Source organism: Branchiostoma lanceolatum, chromosome 13 (genome assembly GCF_035083965.1).
Source record: "Branchiostoma lanceolatum isolate klBraLanc5 chromosome 13, klBraLanc5.hap2, whole genome shotgun sequence".
Taxonomy (NCBI): Eukaryota; Metazoa; Chordata; class Leptocardii; order Amphioxiformes; family Branchiostomatidae; genus Branchiostoma; species Branchiostoma lanceolatum.
In genome coordinates, this window is record NC_089734.1 from 4829780 (window position 1) to 4848995 (window position 19216).

Genomic DNA, 19216 nt, shown 5'->3' on the forward strand with positions numbered 1-19216 from the left:
TGAAGAGTGGTATACAGGAAGTCAATATCATGCAAAAGTGAAGAACTATCAGGTCACAGGTAGTGACACTAACAACTGTCATGAGACGATTCCCCCTTCAGCTCAAAATTGACTGGCCCAAACTGAGAGTTTAACAATGTATTCTTGAGAATGTGACTTATGATACCCAGCCTGGAGGGTTTGCAAACACCTGAAGTAGAAGTACAACATTACACATGTACCTCCTGCGAAGAAGTAATGTAACAACATTTCCTCCTATCCTGCGAAGAAGTGCTGTAACAAAATTTCCTTCAGCGTAGTGTCTTGTCAAGGTCGGTGCAAGTGGTGCAACAGACACTACTTCGAATTTAAGAGAGGATTTCTCTAATCTGTCATAGACCAGTGGAAGTTGGACATTTGGAGGGTCTCTTGGGACTTTGCCGTTTGGACTTAAAGGAGATAGTGTTGGCGATGTTCTCACAGTAAGTCCACTTTCTCCTTGATCTTCAACAATCATTGCTAACTCTTAGGCTATTTGAAGCTAACGTGTTGTTCCCTAATCACTTTTTAGATGTTGGAGTTAAGACATACACTGTATCTGGAACATTTGATGATAAAAACATAGAAATTACTAAAGACAATACTGTAACAGTAACAGTCTTTTTCATGACCTTGTGGGCCTTGAATAAATAAAAGAAAGCTTCTGACTTTCTGAAAACACAAATGACTTTGTGCGTTGTTCAATTATGCTTCCGTTGTCCTTACATTAGTATAAACGTATCAACGACATAAAAGTACAGTTTTAGAGTCACTTTTGAGGAGTACAGCTCTGTGATCATATATTTATTTACCATGCACATTTCTGTGATTGCAGATTTGACCAGTGATTTCGACGCAATTTCTGTTTGGAAAGAAAAGTGAACTGTGTAAGGACTGTCAAGGGTCCATACATAAAGGTGGGACTTTCTGCTCTTATGAGGAAAACAATGTCTTTCCTAACCTTAGATAGTGTGTATATATGAATACACAAATTAGGACTTGATGTACATAAGTAATAAGGAAAAACTATGTTTGCAGTGTTTTCGATCATAGGGCTCAAATACATGCAATATGTAGTTTATGACAGGTGGATCATAAACAGATACCAAGTGGTAAATAATTGGACTGTGTTAATATTGTGACCTGTGTAAGTCAGTTAAGGGTGTAAATGACAAAGCATAGATTATGCAAATATAGAAGTCATTTTTATAATCAGAATAGTTTTTGGAGATATGTAGCCTGGAAACCATACCATCGGGGGCTCCTCGATATCTCTACGGCGCTGGGAGTGATGCCCGCCCGCCCAGACAGCTTAGCCCGCTCGGAGGTGGGTTAACGACCTTGGATTAAATTAGTTCGCCCCCTAGGGTGGCGGCGGAACTCTCTACGGCAGGTAAAGTAGACAGGCTGCGAAATTCTATATGGCAGCTTAGACAGGCTGACAGAAACAGATCAATAAAGCAGACTGGGCCCGGGAAAACACCCCAAAGCCGACCCCTAGAGACTGGGACCAGGCTAGGAGATATGAGGTTTCCAAACACTTGTTTCTTTGGCAATTCTTTTTCATGAAAGATGTTAAGTTGCCAAGAGATAATTCATTTCATGTATGCTGTAATCTGTTTTGAACAGGTGACATGTCCAACAAGGTGAAGATGATGCTGGTTCTTCTGCTGATCATCCTGAAGGAAACTGGACCGACTGCAGCCTGCAGCAGCAGCTGTTCATCAGTCTGTGACTGCAGCAGCAGAGGCCTCAGCAGTGTTCCTCAGGACCTGCCTACAAACATCACTATACTTGACTTGGAGAACAATGCTATCACAACAATAGGGCAATATGACTTCTCAAAGTATAAAAGTTTAGTAATATTACGTCTCAGAGACAATCAGATCTCCATGATCCATAGCAGAGCATTCCACAACTTGACCAGCTTAACAGAAATAGGCCTTTCCCATAACCAACTAACCACCCTCTCGGCTGACATATTTGAGGGACTTGATAACTTGCAGGTCTTGTTGCTTCACTCTAACCAGTTAACCACCCTCTCACCTGACATATTTGTGGGACTTAGTAACCTGAGGTACTTGTCTCTTAGGTTTAACCAGTTAACCACCCTTTCATTTGAGGGACTTGTTAAACTACAGACTTTGTATCTTGACTCTAACCAGTTAACCAGCCTCTCAGCTGACATATTTGTGGGACTTGGTAATCTGCAGACCTTGAATCTTAACTCTAACCAGTTCACCACCCTCTCAGCTGACATATTTGAGGGACTTGGTAATCTGCAGATCTTGTATCTTTACTCTAACCAATTAACCACCCTCTCAGCTGACATATTTGAGGGACTTGATAATCTGCAGAGGTTGTATCTTTCCTCTAACCAGTTGACAAGTCTCTCAGCTGAAATGTTTGACATACTAACTTCCATTCAGACCGTTGAAATTCACAACAACCCCTGGCAGTGTGACTGTAGGATGCTCCCCTTTAAGCAAAAGATGAACGGTTCTTATGCATTTGAAAACCAGATCACCTGTGCTGGACCTGGTAACCTTACAGGGAAAGGCCTACTGAATGATGTAAATCCTGAAGATCTGATCTGTGAACAGACAACAACAGCCTACTCTACCCTTCTTAACTCATCTCCTAAAATTGTTCAGCCAGAAAACTCCACATCAGTGGTGCAAGCATCTTCCCCAACAACTGTAACAAGCCACACTGTCACCCCTGGCTTGTCTACAGTCAGTACTTCCTACCCTTTTAGTGTTGTAGGAAAATCAACGTCTTCCGAAACATCAGCCAGTACTTTTCCTAGTACCCACTTCCAGTCCAAGACAACAGAAAGCATCGCCGCTCCTTCTCCTGAAGCATTCTCTCTGCAAGTCTTCCTCAGTGGTTTTCTTGGCGTAGTGGCTGGACTTTTCCTCTTAGGCATCGTTCTCTTTGCAAGGTACATGTATAAGAGGAGGACCAGCAATCCTCCTGCAGGCCCAGGTACCAGTGTTGTGTTCAGCAGCACAAACACCACAGCTTCTGTCACAATGAGTCCTCATGACCAGACAACGCATGACACCCCAAAGGCAGACGAAGCCGAGTATGATGATGTAGCTATATCAGGAAGATCACACGCACATACAGGCCACAGGCTTCCCTCCCTTCCCCCTAGAAATGGAGCAGGCCAACAGGTTCACTACCAGAATGGTTCAGTTGTTGTACAAGCACATGGTGCTGATACTGCAAACCAGTATGAACCTCTGAGGTGGAACTAAGCAGTGATGGGGTAGCATGTACCTAGAACGTAATCACACATCACCAGAACTGCAGCAGGACAACATGTTCTCATCATACATAAAAGAATCCTACAAATGGTTTCCATACAGTTGTGTCCAAAGACAAATCTGATGCCACGTTGACCAAACAGCAATTAAATTCTGGGTACATGCATGATGGGGTTCACCTTAGATTGTGACTACAATCTCAGTATGATGTTTGTAACTGTTAGTTTCTTACATGTCCATGTTATATGGGCTTCATTGCCAAATTGATATACATGTGATATAATAGTACTACTGTACACAACAGTCATGTAAGGTTAGTTGTTAATAAGAATGTACCATTGATGGGGAAAGGAACTAGATTATTTGTAGTCTGAGTAGTTTCTGTACAGTATTGCTAAACACACATTAGCATAATTAGATATAATTGTAATTGTATTAATACCAACTTGCAAGTACAATGTTTGTACCATAATGGGGAAAGGAACTACTGTAGCATTGTTTGTATTTTTAAATACAAACAATGCTACAGTAGTTCCTACAGATTTATGTTTAAAGGGATATATTTCTCATATGTAATACAAGAGTAATTGTTGCTATAAGGTATGATTATACCATTTATAAGGAAAGGACCACACTGTCATCGTGTAACTTGTGTGTTTGAAATAACCTTTGATTGTGGCTTTTTACAATGGCATTGGGAGACGAGTTATAATTTGTGTGCTTTAAGTCACCTTTATTTGTGACTTTTTATATTGGATATTATTTTCAACTGTTATGTTGACAAGGTAATAGGTTGTTTTCTTTGCAACAACTTTAATGGTAAAAAGAGGAGTTCTCAGTAATTTAGGGCTTTTCGCTGAAGTTTTAATGGTGTAAAACTAGATTTTGATTGTACAATATCAGTAGTATATTGTGAAATGGCATTTTGTGTCAGACTCTGCTTAGCTGGTTAGTTCATCTCGGTTGGTAGAATTATATTCATTGTAAAGCATAGTTGAACTGTGATTTCCAATATGTTGGGAAAATTGTACCCACCCAAAGACTGTATATATAACGTTACATGTACATGCATGTAGTACCAGTCTTAGTCAGGGAATGAGCAATCTACCACTTGAATGTGTGACATCACCTAGTGCAGACTGAATTTATTATTTTATTATATTGACTTTTATTCTTTATAAGCTCTATAACATTGTGTGCAACAAGGTCAAATCTTAATAAACTAGCAGTATCTACTCATTTGCAAATATCACTCTATCATTATTCACTTACAAATCAAAGAATAAAAGATATATACGTCAATGTAGTAGTTTTGGTCTCATTGGAACAGGGCCCAGGCTAGCCGTGGTGACTATAGAAGGGCGTTTTTGCTTGTTATTATGTATACTAGCCCTTTTTACATTGACGTACACTGGCGTGTAAATTGCCACTTTCTGAAGGACTTAACACGTCCAGATTTCAAATCCTTATTTCCTGAAACGCAGCAATTATGGTGCCTTTGTCTGTTTGTCTATGAATAGATCCAATCTTCCTTTCGAAACGCTATAAGATATAATAACTTTATTGCACAACAATTGTACAAGGTATGAAGTATGGCATCCACTGGTACATAGATAACATTCTATACGAGGAGTAATTAAGGATGCAATATAGCCTTGGTCGCGTCGGGGCGCTTAAATTTTGTAATACATGTGCCTCCATGCCAAATGGAATGTTTTAGCGCGTCTGTCTGTGTTTGCGTGTGTCTTTGTGTACTTGCGTTTGTGCGTGCGTGTGTCTGTCTGCATCTATGCCTGTACATGTATGTCTTGTGTTTCCAGATATTTGTGGCCAACATACCTCGAAGACTTCTGTATCCATACATGTATTTTGCATGTGGGTAACGTTAGGTGTCTTGTAGTTCATGGCAGGTGAAACAAATACCAATGCTAAACGAAATAGGTTCTTGAATGAATTTCGCAGACTTTTCCTGCTCTTTTTCTTGACATTGAATCATTTTGATAACGCCTAACTTTTTATGCATTGTACTTTTCAGTACTATCAAGGAGGTTCTATACAACCTCCTTGGTACTATTAATGTCTAAAGAAATCAATGATCACACAACTAAATAAGCCAACACGGTGATCATGATATTCACATTGTCATCTTCATTTCATCACATACATGAAAGAATTCAAGAATGATTCTTCCATACTTTTTTGTGGTAATTGACTGTAATACTGCATAGCATCATTTTTCTTTTTTAAGATATCATTCTATTGGCTTACACGTGACTTAAAGCTACAAGTAATTACATTACATTTACAGAACATCAGACTAGTATTCGACTGCCTTCTAACATGTTACATACTCAAAATATATTATTCCTTAGAGTTCAACATTTTTACAAACAATACAAAAGACTGCAGCATCCAATCTAGTTACAAGACTGAGACATTTGCAGAAAAATACAAACTGCCACCTTAAAGTACAGTTCCTTCATTTGATAAACATTTACAATGAATTATATTTCACATATAAATTGATCTGTGTAGTACATATTTGTTTCATCAAATGTGAACACTTTGTGTTCTTATACCAACACATTCACTGAGTTTATAATACATCACACTTTCTGTAAGAAAATAGGATCATAACAAAGTTCCTTTGTACACAACCAAGTGTATTTATCAAGCCAAGTGCTATTGACAAGACATTATATGTCAAAATACTTCATGGTCATATTTACATAAAATCATCACATCTTTTTACATACAATTTCTTAAGTCTAATTTTTAAGTTGTGTTATCTTTCTGCATAGAAAAAAGTACAACCCCATCTGATATGTCAACTTTTGATGTTAATAGTGCACTGGACACATATTTGGTCAAGTAATTTTGCAATGTGCGAGTTCTGGAAAACTAACAATAACCTGAGTAATCTGCTAAAAGAACCAACCACAAAAGAGTTAAGGCCTGAGAATAGTAGAGGGTAACCCATATTTTTGGAATCCAACATTGTTATCTGTCCCAAGTGATGATATGATATATCATAAGGCTGTTAAAAACAGTAGGGATGTCCCTATAGCTCAACTGATAGCAGCCTCACAGGTTCCAATATTAGTTGGTAACTGGGAGACCTCGGTTCAATCCTGAGTCAGAACATCTTGGTTGGGGCTGCACCCGTCTTTCAGTGTAAGAGGAGGTGCCTCGAGTATGTTAAAGGGGAAGGGCAAACTCCTCCCTGTAATAGATACCCTGCTACTGAAACAGCAAGGAAACTTGCTGTCCTGTGTGCCACTAGGCAGTACAAGGGTCTAAACAAACTAGAAACAGTGGTTGCAGCATTATCTTAAAATGTGACTGATAATCTCAGAACAACTATTGCATTGCAGTGGCAGGCTGTAGCTTGTGTCAATACATGTATAACGTACAACAGTCCAAACAGGTAGTGTAGTATATGTCTAGTAAATAAGTTGTGTGGCCATAACAGTGACAGCTTAACACAGTGCCCTACTGTAGTGGTGCAACATCCAACTTCCACACTGACAAGGGCTTGTTGGCGTAGTGCACCCCAGCAGTTCTTCCCCCCAATGCTACCACGCTGGTCACGCCCATACATGGCATGAACGCGTTTGCTGCTTCAGAATCATCGTACGCTGAGGTAGGAGTAAACCCAGGGGCTGCAGAAACTCCCAACGTAGGAGAATCTCTTGCGGCAGAAGAGGCGACTGTCAAAGAGGAAGGAGACGTGCTCAGTGGCAGAGAAGGGCTGTTGACGCTCTGCTTTTTGCTTGAAGGAGACAAGTTTGTTTCTGTCTGTCCATGCAAAAGAACATTCCTTCTCTCTGTGTGGCTTGTCAGTTCCTTGGAACTTGAAGTATTTCCATAAGAATTTAGCTTACTGAGGGAATCATTCCTGATGTCATTAGAATGCTGTTTGTTTCCATGGAGATCCTGAATGTTGCCATGGAGATTGTGTCTGTTGCCATAGAGATCATGTCTGTTGCCACGGGAAGCCCTGTTGCCATGGTAACGACTGAACTCCGCATCCAAGGCAGCCGAGTCCTCCAAGTCCTCAAGTTGCAGGTCCTCCATTCCCTGTTTAGTTTCAGCACCGACGAAAGCGGCGTTTTCTATCCCGACTTTTTCGTGCTTCGTTTTTCTCTTCCTGTTTACGATCCCCTCGGGAAAGCTCTGCGAGGCTTTCATGTTTGGCACCAGTAGGTTCCTTTCGTTGCCGCAGTCTAGAGAGTCGTCTAGGATAATCTCGGGTGTCTCGGAGAAGTGCAGCCTGCTGCTGATCTGAATGGACTCCACAGAGCTCGTCCGGATGAACCCTGGCAAGGGGGCTTTACCCCGTGCACCAGCATCACCCTTACCTTGTTCCTGTAAGTCGTTTCCCAGTTTACCCTGAGATGGGGTGCAAGCAGGTTTATACGTATCTCCCTTCCTAGTATCTAAATCGTCCTGTACTGCATTTTCTTTTGCCTGCCAGATGTTTTGAGTCTGAATATCGATGTTGGGGTTTTCGCCACACCAGCCCAATGGGCTTGTACGGTGTGGCGCAGTTTCCTCCTCACTGAGTCTTTGGGGAGAGATGTCTCGTTTCCTGCCATTTCGCAAAACCGGGTGGATCCGGTTCCTGAAGCGTTTTTCCTCTGCGGAAGCGGGTGAGGTGCGCGGTCGGTGGTCGTCGGGCGTCGGCCCTGTGTGGTCGAGGAAGAACGGAACGGACCACGTCCGGGTGGCGGGGGCGGCAGCCTGGAGGTTGAAGGTCACCAGGGAGGTGAAGGTCAGCTGGGTGCGGGGAGACGGCCACATCCTGTTGATGATGATCTTATCCCACGTCTGATTCGCTATGGAAACGCAAGCAATCGACAAAAGACAAAAATCAGTACATGTACTTTAAAGGATCACAATTTGGGAGACATCACATTCAAAACCTTAAGGGGTGACAGACAGCTACTAAATTCCATAAGAACAACTAGGGTACATCTAACGATATCTCTTTGCTATTTGGTAGCTTTGTAGCATTTCAACAAGATCTTCTAGACCTTGAATGTCATGCCACTGCGTCAAAGTCGAATTCTAAAATTAGATTTCCGAAACGAAAATACCAGTATAGCAAAACCAATTCTTATTGACTTACCATAATGTTATTTTCAAACATGTGAGATTGCATTGAATGTACTAGCTATAGACTACTTCTAAGCTTTCAAAAGTATAATTCCTGAAGTTTTAAAATGGAATATCGCACAGAAAGAAGAAAGAATCTTACCAAAGCTGAACCTCCACATGTCCTGTCTGAGTGTCCCTGAGCTGTCCTGGCCTCCAAACACCAGCATACAGTGGGCAGCCTGGAGGGAAGACATCAGGGGTAAGAGTCATTCAATTTGTCGAAGTTAAAGTCCTTCCACATCATATGTTGTATAGGGCGGTGCCCATTGTTTCCTTGGCCCTTGGGCCCCACAGTTGTGCAAGCACAGATGATACTACTCTACAGCAGGAGGCTAGTCCACTGTTAGCACTGTGTGTTCAACTTTCCAAAGTTACAAGTGATAATCAGAGATTCTAAAGCAGTTTATACCATCTTTAAAGTCTTCGATATGACTTTATGTACCTCCCGTCGTCCATCTGAACATGGTACTCACCTTTACAGCGCTGTGTCCACTGAGCTCGGGCGGGCCTGACCTGAACCGAACACGGCTCCACGCACGCTTCTCTGGGAGGGAAAATGGAAGAGGCATCAGTCAATATCAAATCCATGGATTTATCTCATAATGGGAATTTTTTGTGGGCGAGATTTTGGTCAAATTTTTGCACTTTTGCCATCGACCACCTGTTGATTCTCAAACATGTATCACATTGTCTTCTTCAAGCAGCTTAAACCCACTGGATATTTTTCATTCATTCATTCACTCACTCACTCAATCATTCACTCACTGTCATCCATTCACTCACCCATTCATTCATTCATTCATTCACTCACCCAACCAACCCCATCCATCCACTTGCTCACTCACTCACTCTCATTCATAATTTTAGAAAGAAGGTCTCCTACCGAAGTTCCACTTCCACAGGTCCCCCAAAGGGTGAAGGTTGTTCAACCCTCCATATACCCACATGTTTCCATCATGCACCACTGCGGAGTGGGAGTGTCTGGGGAGAGGCGCGTGGTTGGTCTGTCCGTCAGAGCTGAGATGCCAGTGGCCATTTTCTGTTGGTCATTGGAAAATACAGATTACTAAGTGAAAGCAATGAAGGTTTAAGACATCCAAGACAAATAAGATACACAAATGTTTACTCAAGCAGCTGGATAAGTTCTGCCAATGGTCAGATGTTTCAGACAGCATCCACAGCATCTTTGTTTGTTTGTTTGTTTGTTTATTTATTTATCCAGGGGGTACATATTGCCTGTAATGGCAGATGCTGTCTGAAATGTCTGAATACTTGTCCAGTTAATTGAGTAACTTTAGATTTGTAATGTGTATATACAGGTCATCATATTGGGAAAATTCCCCTTAGCTCTTTTCGCCAATCACGATGAACAGTAGACCTCTTTGCCATATTGTCTCTAAATTGAATTTTGTGTGACAATTGGGAGGAACAATTGTAACGTTACATGTTTCCTTACCGAACACAAATGTCCAGAGTTCTCCCGATGACCCCTTCAGGTCAATGTAGCCGCCATAGATGTGCATAGAATTGTGGGATATCACAGCTGTGTGGCACCGTCGACCAACGGGGATCTGAAATGATGGGATAGAAAAAAATTATTCTTCATAAGCATTCTAGTAATAAGAGAAAAATTCATTGAAACAACAAAAGGACATAACCCCCATTAGCATTAATCCGCCAGGTTACAGAAGTCCGCCACTTTGAAAAACAGTGTGTTTGAGAGATCTCTAGTGCAGCACCCCCCAGGTATGCACAGTTTAGATATACAGGAGTGCATTATACTGGAGGACGTTGGAGATCTGTTTGGGCGTATCTTTACAGGGTGGCAAAATTACATGACATTGTATGTACCCTGGTGGAATTATGTTAGTAGATGTTATTCATATTTCTACAAATTCTGTATTCAAATTTCATATTTCTGTCTTCCCAAATCTTCTTCACAAATTGTCCCTAATAACGCACCTTGACTTCAGACTCGGAAAGATGGTTTCTCCAGTTTCCAGCCTCGATGTCGTAGATCCAAAGCGGCTTCTCCCTGTCGTCACTGCAGCCCAACGAGCCGCCGAACAGGTACAGCCGCCCCTTGTACGCCACCATGGAATGTTCCTGGAGCAGGGACGGGGCGTCGCCCTGTGCAGGGAGGCTGGACCACTGGTTTGTTCCTACAGATAAAAAAGAAATCAGGTATAAATTCCTGACACTTGTGACATTGAATTGCCAAGTGGCTAAACTAAAGGACACCAGATCGAAAGGTCATGGGTTCGATTTCTGGCATTCCCAGCTAAGGTCTTTGGGAAAGGCACTTTACACAACTTTCCTCACTCCAACCAGACGTAAAAGTGGGTAAATGATTATGGTTGGGATTAGGTAAGAGGCAAGGAAGGAGAGAGATGGGCTCCGCAACTAGCAGGGGTGTTTTACACCTGTTCTGCTGTCCCTTGCTTCTTGTGAATTCAAGTGAACAAATAAACATTGAAAAGGGGAAGCTAAAAGCTTACTTAGATCACACTGCCACAGATCCTTCCGTGTTGCCCTGATGTCCCGTCCTCCATACAGAAACAGGCTTCCATCATGGACACAGGCTGCATGCTTGCTCCTGTTGCAAGGAGCCTCCTCATTGGTTGGCACCTCTGACCAATGGTAGGACAGCTTGTTGACACCTGTTGATTTTGCAGAGGGATTGGCCAGAACATCTTTTTCTAGGTCCTGAAAATATGAATATATAAATTTTAAAAATTATTGTATTTCTACCATCAGGGCAAATCTAAGACAAGATATTTCTTTGACGTCCTACCCATTTTCTGCATGTCTTAAAATGAATTATATTGTCTGTTTCTACATCTATTTCTACATCTGAGCAGAAATAACGCCTTTATCACCTGTGTGATAAGCATGTCCTCGTCGACATCCTCCTTGCCTGTGGTCCTGAGTCTGGCCAGGATGGAGCGACGCCCCGAGTCTTCTCTCTCCAGCTTCATCTTACAGAGCTGCTAGCTCAGCCTGGGGGGAGGGAACATCATTCAAAATACAACTCTATGATATCACAAACAAAGATGTTTCTCTCCAACTCCATTTTACAGGGCTGCTAGCCTGGCCTTGACGGCGGGGAACATCATGAAAATATGACAGTTACTAAATGATATCACAAACATAAATCTCTCTCCAACTTCATCTTACAGAGCTGCTAGCTCAGCCTGGGGGGGAGGGAAGTTACATCATCAATTATATATAATTCTATAATATCATAAACTAAACATGTATTTCTCTAGTTTCATCTTACAGGGTGGCTACCTGTGCCTAGAGGATAGGGAACATCATGAAATTATATAACTCTATGATACAACATAAATAAATGTCTTTCTCTAGCTACATCTTACAGGGCTGCTAGCTCGTCCTGGAATATAAGGATGGGATTCTAACATCATAAAAATATGATAATATAATAGCGCAAAGGTAACATAAATGATAAGAGCCATGTGTACACCTTGAGCACGATAAAGAGCCCACAACACTAATAAAGTGTAGGTCCTTCCCAGTGAGTGGATCAAATAAATCTGCCCAGATACACCAGTGCAAACATAGCTTAGTGCAATCTAGTACAAACCTGGTGTGTTACACCATGAGGCGGTTAACCGCGTATGCGATACAAACAAACATTATGCAATATGCAACCTGATACACTACACAGCAGTCTTTCAATAGCAGTCCAAGACACATTCATTTAAAAATGGGTCAAAACTCAGTCTAAGAAAGACTGCAGACATATAACATTACCTCTTAATTGACAAGACAGCACCAACATGCTCTAATCCTACCTTAGTTACCCCTGCCAGGTGACGCTCTACATTGTTTACATGGATTTGTCTATAAAAACAGCCCAGTAACAGAACACCATATGTAAATATCACATAACAAATTGATGCTAAATCGACTGTGTATGGGCGTTTGTTTTGATCTTTAAAGAAGCAAAACATAGAAACCTAATTCTCTTGGTTTTAAATTGTGATATCGGTATCAACGTGGCATATGATAATACTGGATATAATGCTAGATATTAGATAAATCGTCTTTCTTTCTTTTAAAGCTATAGGATTTTTCCACTACCTGAGAATAGCAGAGAGGGTAACGTTGCTAACGTATTTAGTTACAGGGTGTGGTTTTGGGTGAAATTGATATGTTTGCCTAATTGATATTTTAGATTAGTAATATTGTTATCAATATGGCATAAGATACAAGGGGAAATAATGACAGATATACACGTAATACATTATGATGAAGATGATGACAGGTTTATTCAGCAAACAAACATTATCTTTCTTTCTTCTGGGCTGTCCCCAAGTGTAGTAGAATGGTTGCTAACATATTGGTTACAGGGTGTGGTTTGGGGAGTGTGTCTAGAAAAGGGATTGAATATGGTTGCCTACAGTGTGAAATACACAATAGGAACAAGAGGTAAGATGTTTGAAGTATAACAGGAGCCTTAAATATTATATGAAATAATTAAAGCATGGACTAGTCAAATGTTTTGCATGTAATACTAGTAGGGGTGTTGTTTTTTAAGAAAAGTTCTTGAAAAATTTCAACCAAATGAATTGTGCCAACTGCATGATATGTGATGCAATAAACTTGAATTTTACTATGATTCAGTTCCATGATATCATGGGAGTGGAAGGCAACAATTTTTCTTTAAAATTTCCTCCAATTAAAAATTGCACATTAACACTCATATATTGATAACAGTTCGGCTAAAACTGAATGTTCTCATCTTCAGATTAGCCTGCAACAGCTAGGCTATCAACAGTGGTATCCCTTATAAAGGCCCCAAACCACCTGTTAGAGCTAGGCTAAAAGCAATGTTTTTGCCCTCAAAAGCCTGCAACAGCTGAGCTTGCAACACTGATATCATTATTGATTGATTTATATATCTTTATAAAGTCTGACACCAATTCAGTCAGTTGACTGCCATTGTCAGTTCGAGTACTCAATAAACCGTTCATCATCATCTTATAAAGGCCTTAAAACACAGTGTTAGAGCTAGGCTAACACACTAGGCGATATCCCTTTCAGCGTAGTTCCAGTTGACTTCCCTCCTAACTAAGCTGTTAACCGATCCACCGCATCTCACACCCGTGACCTAACTTTCCCGGTCATCCCCAACCAACAGGTGAGACTGTTTACGTTTGTTTGTTTGGAGTCGCCATGACAACGGCCCTTCTGAGGACACCTGAACCACTCCTGTCTTCACGCGGTCCTCGCACCCTATTTGTTCCGCTGCGCTGATGCAGAAATATGACACATCAAGCCAAGGACAGGGTACACAGAGCTAAGAGGGTTATAGTGGGTATGGAAGACAGCTGAAGGATTTTGCAGAAAAAAAGTTTCTCTCTTTTGTGAGGCTGATAATTTCAATTAACAGTTTTAGGGATGGAAAACAGTAAATTTAAGAAACCAGCACAGGAATTTGACATGTAATCGCCATAAGATTGCCTCAAAAAGCCCAAAAATCATATCTTCTTGTTACCTCCGTGAAGGAGGTCAGTGACCTCTGATAGGGGTACTGTTTTTGTCTGAGTTTGTGTGTTCGCAGCTATAACTTCCTTGCCATAAAACATAAATGCCTTGCATAGTTATTGTAGCCCTGATGAAACATGGCAATTTTGGGCTGAGTAGCCGTATTTTCAGGTTCATAGAATTATAAATCGACATTGCCCATCTTGAAGGTAGTGTGATCCCATCGTTCGCCTTATGGTAGCCTGTGTTATACAAGCTGGGGCCAATTAGCTACTCTCCAAGCAGAGGTTAGGCTCTGGCTTGGTACACTACCTTGGTTGCCTACTGTTGTAATGAACATAGATGGAAACAGGAAATCGCTATTCCTGGTGAAGAGGACACATGTATCAAACACCTTGGCATGCACCACATACACCATAATTACTTCACAGAGGTATGTGTCCAAAGCACTCTTGTTTGATTCAGTTGTGGTAAACACTAATACATTAAAAAGGGTCAAGCCTAGAAAACAGTGGTATACAGGTCACTCAAACTGTCTAACTGCGAAACAATGAACCAAACAAGTCTATTACTGACCCCCTACTGGGCAACTGGGCAAGTAATTATGTGGTAGACTGTCAACAGATAGCTTTAACCAAGAAGGCTTTAACCAGTCATTGTGAAGAATTAAAAATGTCACTTGAGAAGATGAATGAAAAAGATTAACTCCTGTCACTTCTAATTTAAGAGATACCACAATGAACAGGTGAGTTATTAAAAAGATATGTCCTAAAGCCTGGTGTCCCAGATTGAGGTCATTGACCTGAATGTGCCAGCTGGCTTCTAACTTTCTAAATAAACTATATACCACACTAGGACGGGGGTCTCAGCTTGTAATGCTGCAGTACCTGAAAATACTGCTAGGGGTGCTCAGAATTGCCACATGTCTTCATTTGATTGCTCCTTTGTACATATATTCATTGGGTGTCCCACACAACCGTACGCGTTGTTGTGACTGTTTAGGCAATCTGACGTTCTAATTATTTGTTAATAACGCTTAACGATGAGTTCAGGACAGAAAATAATGTGCTACATAGAATTAAAGCAACCAGTTTAACTAATTCACCTACAACACTTCTTGAACGTTGAAATTGAGGTGAATTAAGATAGCTCGCTACGCCTCACAGAAAAAGAGGCATGCTGACCCTCAAACTCAAAGCGCTCAGACCTACACTGAATAGTATATATTACAAGTTGAAGTACTTATTGCGAATCTGTTTGCATAAACTATGACCCAATTTTGAACTATAGGTAAAATAAAGGATCCAATAGTCTCATGCCAATCATAGTTCCTAAGGTCAATTTCAACAAGCAACAATGTATGCTAAGTACCTGAAGTATTTTTCGGGAGTGCTTAGTGCCATTGTGAATTTTTCACCCATGGAAGTCAGTATGTGTTGAAGCCTTTGTAGAGAGGCTCTCGGATGAAAAAGAAGGCATATAGTATACAACAGTTGATTTCTTTGTATCATTGAATATAGTTAGCTTGGCCTTTCAAAAAATGAAAAAAAGGTATGGCTAATCTCCAAGCAGATGTTTGAAGGTCATAATGTTTTAGCTTGCCCTGTTTTCTGATACACTGACTTTGAAGTTTCTCCCCTTTGAATTTCTTTCGAAAATGACATCTGCTTTGACCGAGGTGGTTAAAATCAGATTTAACCTCCTTGCTTTGACCAATGTTAATAGAAGATTATACTTAAAATGGACGAAGCCTGATTTGATTTACACTTGATCCAGGATTATCCTCATCAAACATTTACACTGGATTCTCCTTTATCCTCTTTAACAGCCTTTACGGATTATCTTCTGATGCAAAAGCTTAAGCAACTAAGTCATGAGGGATGGAAAATGTTCCATGCACAATTTATTGTTCGAATTTCTTGATAAACTGTTAAAATTCACTGGGTTTGCGTGGGAAAAGGTTTACATCAAGTTATCACATTACATGTTATAACAGTAACCAGCATCATGTATATATTCTAGCCACCTTTATTGGGCAATTTGCACTGATAACCTGACACAAGAGCAATGTAAACACTTTTGACATGTCGAACAGTAACCACCTGGTTACATGGTACATACGTCTAAACACTGGCATCAACAAAATTGAGGGGAAAAAAAGAAATCTGGCTATATTCTTTTGTACTCACATATCTTTGTAACTGAATTTGACTTTAGAAATATGATAATAAAGAGAAAGGCATGCCTTAACTTCTGATGGCCAATGAAACTGCAAAGTCATCATAACAAGTGGACCTGGGAAGGGATCTCTAAATAGTCAAACGGATTTCGAAATGTACGGCAACCTGTGTCTTAAGAAGAATTAGCCTCTTGGAAATCTTAAGATCGCTGCGTGACAAATAACAAAGACACAGCAAGACAGCATTCAAGTAAATACGAATTTACAATCGAACAAAGTCCAACGAAAAACACACGCCCCTTTGAGTCATGTTGTGAGGGTTCTCTTTGGTTGAATTGTCCCTCGTGTTTAGCCACTGAACTAGAAGCAGACACTTACCATGGACAAGGAGAGGTTGAAATAACCATCCTAGTGGTCACGAAAGAGCAGCACATTGAGAAAATTATCTCGAACTGGAAATTTCCGTTCTTTGTGCCTGGCCATGTTGTTTTTAGAACGGTGACGCAAATTCTCGGGGAGGGATCAATCCATATCCCATTTTATGTGGGGGGGGTCTATTTTATTCGATGTCCTAAATGTGAAAAATACAAATAAGTAAGATCTAATACTTTGCCCTGTAACATCTTATAATTAATAGTTTTTCACGAAACGTGATATATATTGCCACTAAGGAAAAAAACACGGAAATTATGGGTGAATCATTTTTATATTACGTCCCCGCTGAAAGTGGTACGTACCACTCGAGGTCACTTCGGTTCACTGGATGATGCCTGTTACCTGGTTGCCATGGAGACGTTGAATAGGGGGAGGGGATTGGGCGACGTCCAAGATGACCTCTCGGGCGAAATAGATACTTAGTACCCGTTCGGTCATACAAGAATGAATGAATTCGTCGAATGAGTCGCATAATTTCAGTGCGAAGACTCCTTGGTTGACTGAGAGAAGTGGATCATATCCTGGAAGATCTTTAAAAGAAAGAAGATGATCAAATCTTGGAAGATTTTAGAAGGAGAGATGAGAAAGACTTTGAGAGAAATCTCGCACAGCTTGGCAAGGATGAGACAAAGGTGACCCAAAGGTGAGACTTCGTTATTTGAAAACGATACATTTATGTGATCGAAGAAAAAAGACAATGTACAGATTTTTATGAGAATCAAGCGGCTACCCACTACATCAAGAAATACCTGTACAGATCTGGAATGGTTAGAACCTTTTTGAAAGCAGTAGAAAATGGACATGCCCCACTTTTTTTCTAGATTTGGCGGTGGGGTTTCTTATTCTAAGAGGATAGGAGTGTAGTTTTCTCTTTTTTCCCCCAATTCACGGGTAATGCATAGCCTTTATCGAAAGAAAATCGAAAATCAGTATTGACTAGTTGTAAATAACCCGGGTACTGTAGAAAGGAATGGAACGAAAAGGCTCGAGAAATTGTTTCTTTAGTATTTTGAAAACCATTACAAATCTATATTACATGCGAGAGGATAAGTATCGCCAAATCTGGATGCGTGTCCTACAGGTCAGAGATGACGTAACGTTGGTATTCAAAGAAAAAGCCTCCAGGTCAGTCGGTCCACTTGAATGGTGGACAAATGACGTCAATCATATTGAAGGCAGCGTCCTTAACTTAAATGGTCTGAATCAGTATAAAGGCTCTTTGGGAGGACCATGGAAACGGCAAAAATTACGGTATCTATAAACAAAAGTACTTCGAGAAAGATATGCCTGTCAAACAGACACGCGGTCTCATTCGTTGTATGATGGCATTTTTTTCGTAGAATTTTCTTCAAGGATGTGACAACCGTCGACAATGCTGATCACCAACAACCTTTTACGTCACTGATGACAGCTAAGTGTTGTCCAACTTCCCACGCCTAACTGGACGGGAGAAGGTATATGTATATTGATTGGAATAAAGGGTGCACTTCGTACTGTGAAAACAAGCGACTTCTGTGAAACAAATTAACGACTCAATACAAGAGGATAAATGTTTAAATCTGGATTTGCACTCCAGGGGGATAAGTAGTTATGACGTACACGTAGTCACGGTATTCAATATAAAGATGTACGTGAGCGCAATGCTTATGGGTCTACACTGAGCTAATACTATTAGCATACAGGATGAACTATGTGCCACTCTTCTCGCCTCTATATAGCCTACATCAGTGGCAAATCTAAACTTGAAACCTGACGTCTTCTTCGCTCCCCTCACAAATCAATAATGTTCATGAGTGTCCAGTACGGAAAGAAAGCCGCCATCTACATCTCTAAACCTCGACCAGCATTGCCTGAAACGGGACGGGGCACGGTACCGACTTCTGGGCACTTTTGCTCCACCGATGACATCACGTGACGTCTTCTTCTCTCCCCTCACAAATTAGTTATGTTCATCAGTGTTCTGAGTACGGAGGGAAGCCGCCATCTCATTCGCCTCAGCCAGCATTCACTGACACGGGATGGGCGGGCACGGTATTGACGCGTCAAGCAACTTACCTGAAGGAGATCAAAGAAACGGTTGGAAGGTCGGTAAGCTTTTCACTCGTATTCAAACTTTGAACATAACATGAAACATGCATGATTAAACTTTAGATATCTTGCCGCAGACGCAAGGTATGTAAACGTCTACTATAACCAGTCTTCAGTCGGCGTTTTATCAATGTCGCCTCTCGAAAACGGGGCAGTAAGGAAACTTCACGATCTTCCCTCCCAGCATTCAGCGCTGTGGAGGAAACATGTAGGCATGTGGTAGCTGACATGTTGGCCTCTAAGGCATCCAAAGCGCACCAAATGCGCACTGTGTCAACACTGCCCAGTCACAGAGATAGTGTCAATGCATGCGAATTCACTAGCCTCAATATCAGGCTCCGGTCGGTGCTTTGGCATTGCCTTTTTACGCATTTTTGCTATATGATTCTAGTGGCGACAAATCATTACAAAGATGACAACCAAAAGAACATGATGGCAACAATCGAAACAGCGAATGATGATACGTTAGGTCCCTTTTTTACTGGATGGAGCACGGCCCTTGCGCGACCAAAATAGGACTTGTATGACTTATCACTTTATAATAGGAATATGA

The 19216-nt window shown here is 41.0% G+C and overlaps 2 protein-coding genes and 2 long non-coding RNA genes across 4 annotated transcripts; 2 read left to right on the forward strand and 2 right to left on the reverse strand.

Annotated features, from left to right (window-relative positions):
* The first annotated feature begins 230 nt into the window (after positions 1-230).
* On the forward strand, positions 231-1850 carry LOC136447963 (uncharacterized). The gene is made up of 3 exons (XR_010757810.1): positions 231-461; positions 854-935; positions 1648-1850. It is a non-coding gene; the product is annotated as an uncharacterized lncRNA (long non-coding RNA).
* Positions 1851-5423: 3573 nt separating this feature from the next.
* On the reverse strand, positions 5424-8664 carry LOC136447346 (uncharacterized). Its single transcript, XM_066446170.1, has 2 exons — positions 8551-8664; positions 5424-8128 (listed from the first exon to the last, which is right to left on the reverse strand). The coding sequence occupies exons 1-2, from the start codon at positions 8642-8644 to the stop codon at positions 6783-6785; spliced, it is 1440 nt and encodes a 479-aa protein (XP_066302267.1). The 5' UTR covers positions 8645-8664; the 3' UTR covers positions 5424-6782.
* Positions 8665-8884: 220 nt separating this feature from the next.
* On the reverse strand, positions 8885-16653 carry LOC136447155 (actin-fragmin kinase-like). The gene is made up of 7 exons (XM_066445853.1): positions 16519-16653; positions 11330-11450; positions 10949-11156; positions 10413-10612; positions 9907-10021; positions 9334-9489; positions 8885-8994 (listed from the first exon to the last, which is right to left on the reverse strand). Exons 2-7 carry the CDS (start codon positions 11426-11428, stop codon positions 8885-8887), a joined length of 888 nt encoding a protein of 295 aa, XP_066301950.1. The 5' UTR covers positions 11429-11450; positions 16519-16653.
* A 390-nt stretch (positions 16654-17043) lies between these two features.
* Positions 17044-18561, forward strand: LOC136447811 (uncharacterized). The gene is made up of 3 exons (XR_010757776.1): positions 17044-17207; positions 17916-18029; positions 18519-18561. It is a non-coding gene; the product is annotated as an uncharacterized lncRNA (long non-coding RNA).
* The last annotated feature ends 655 nt before the right edge of the window (positions 18562-19216 follow it).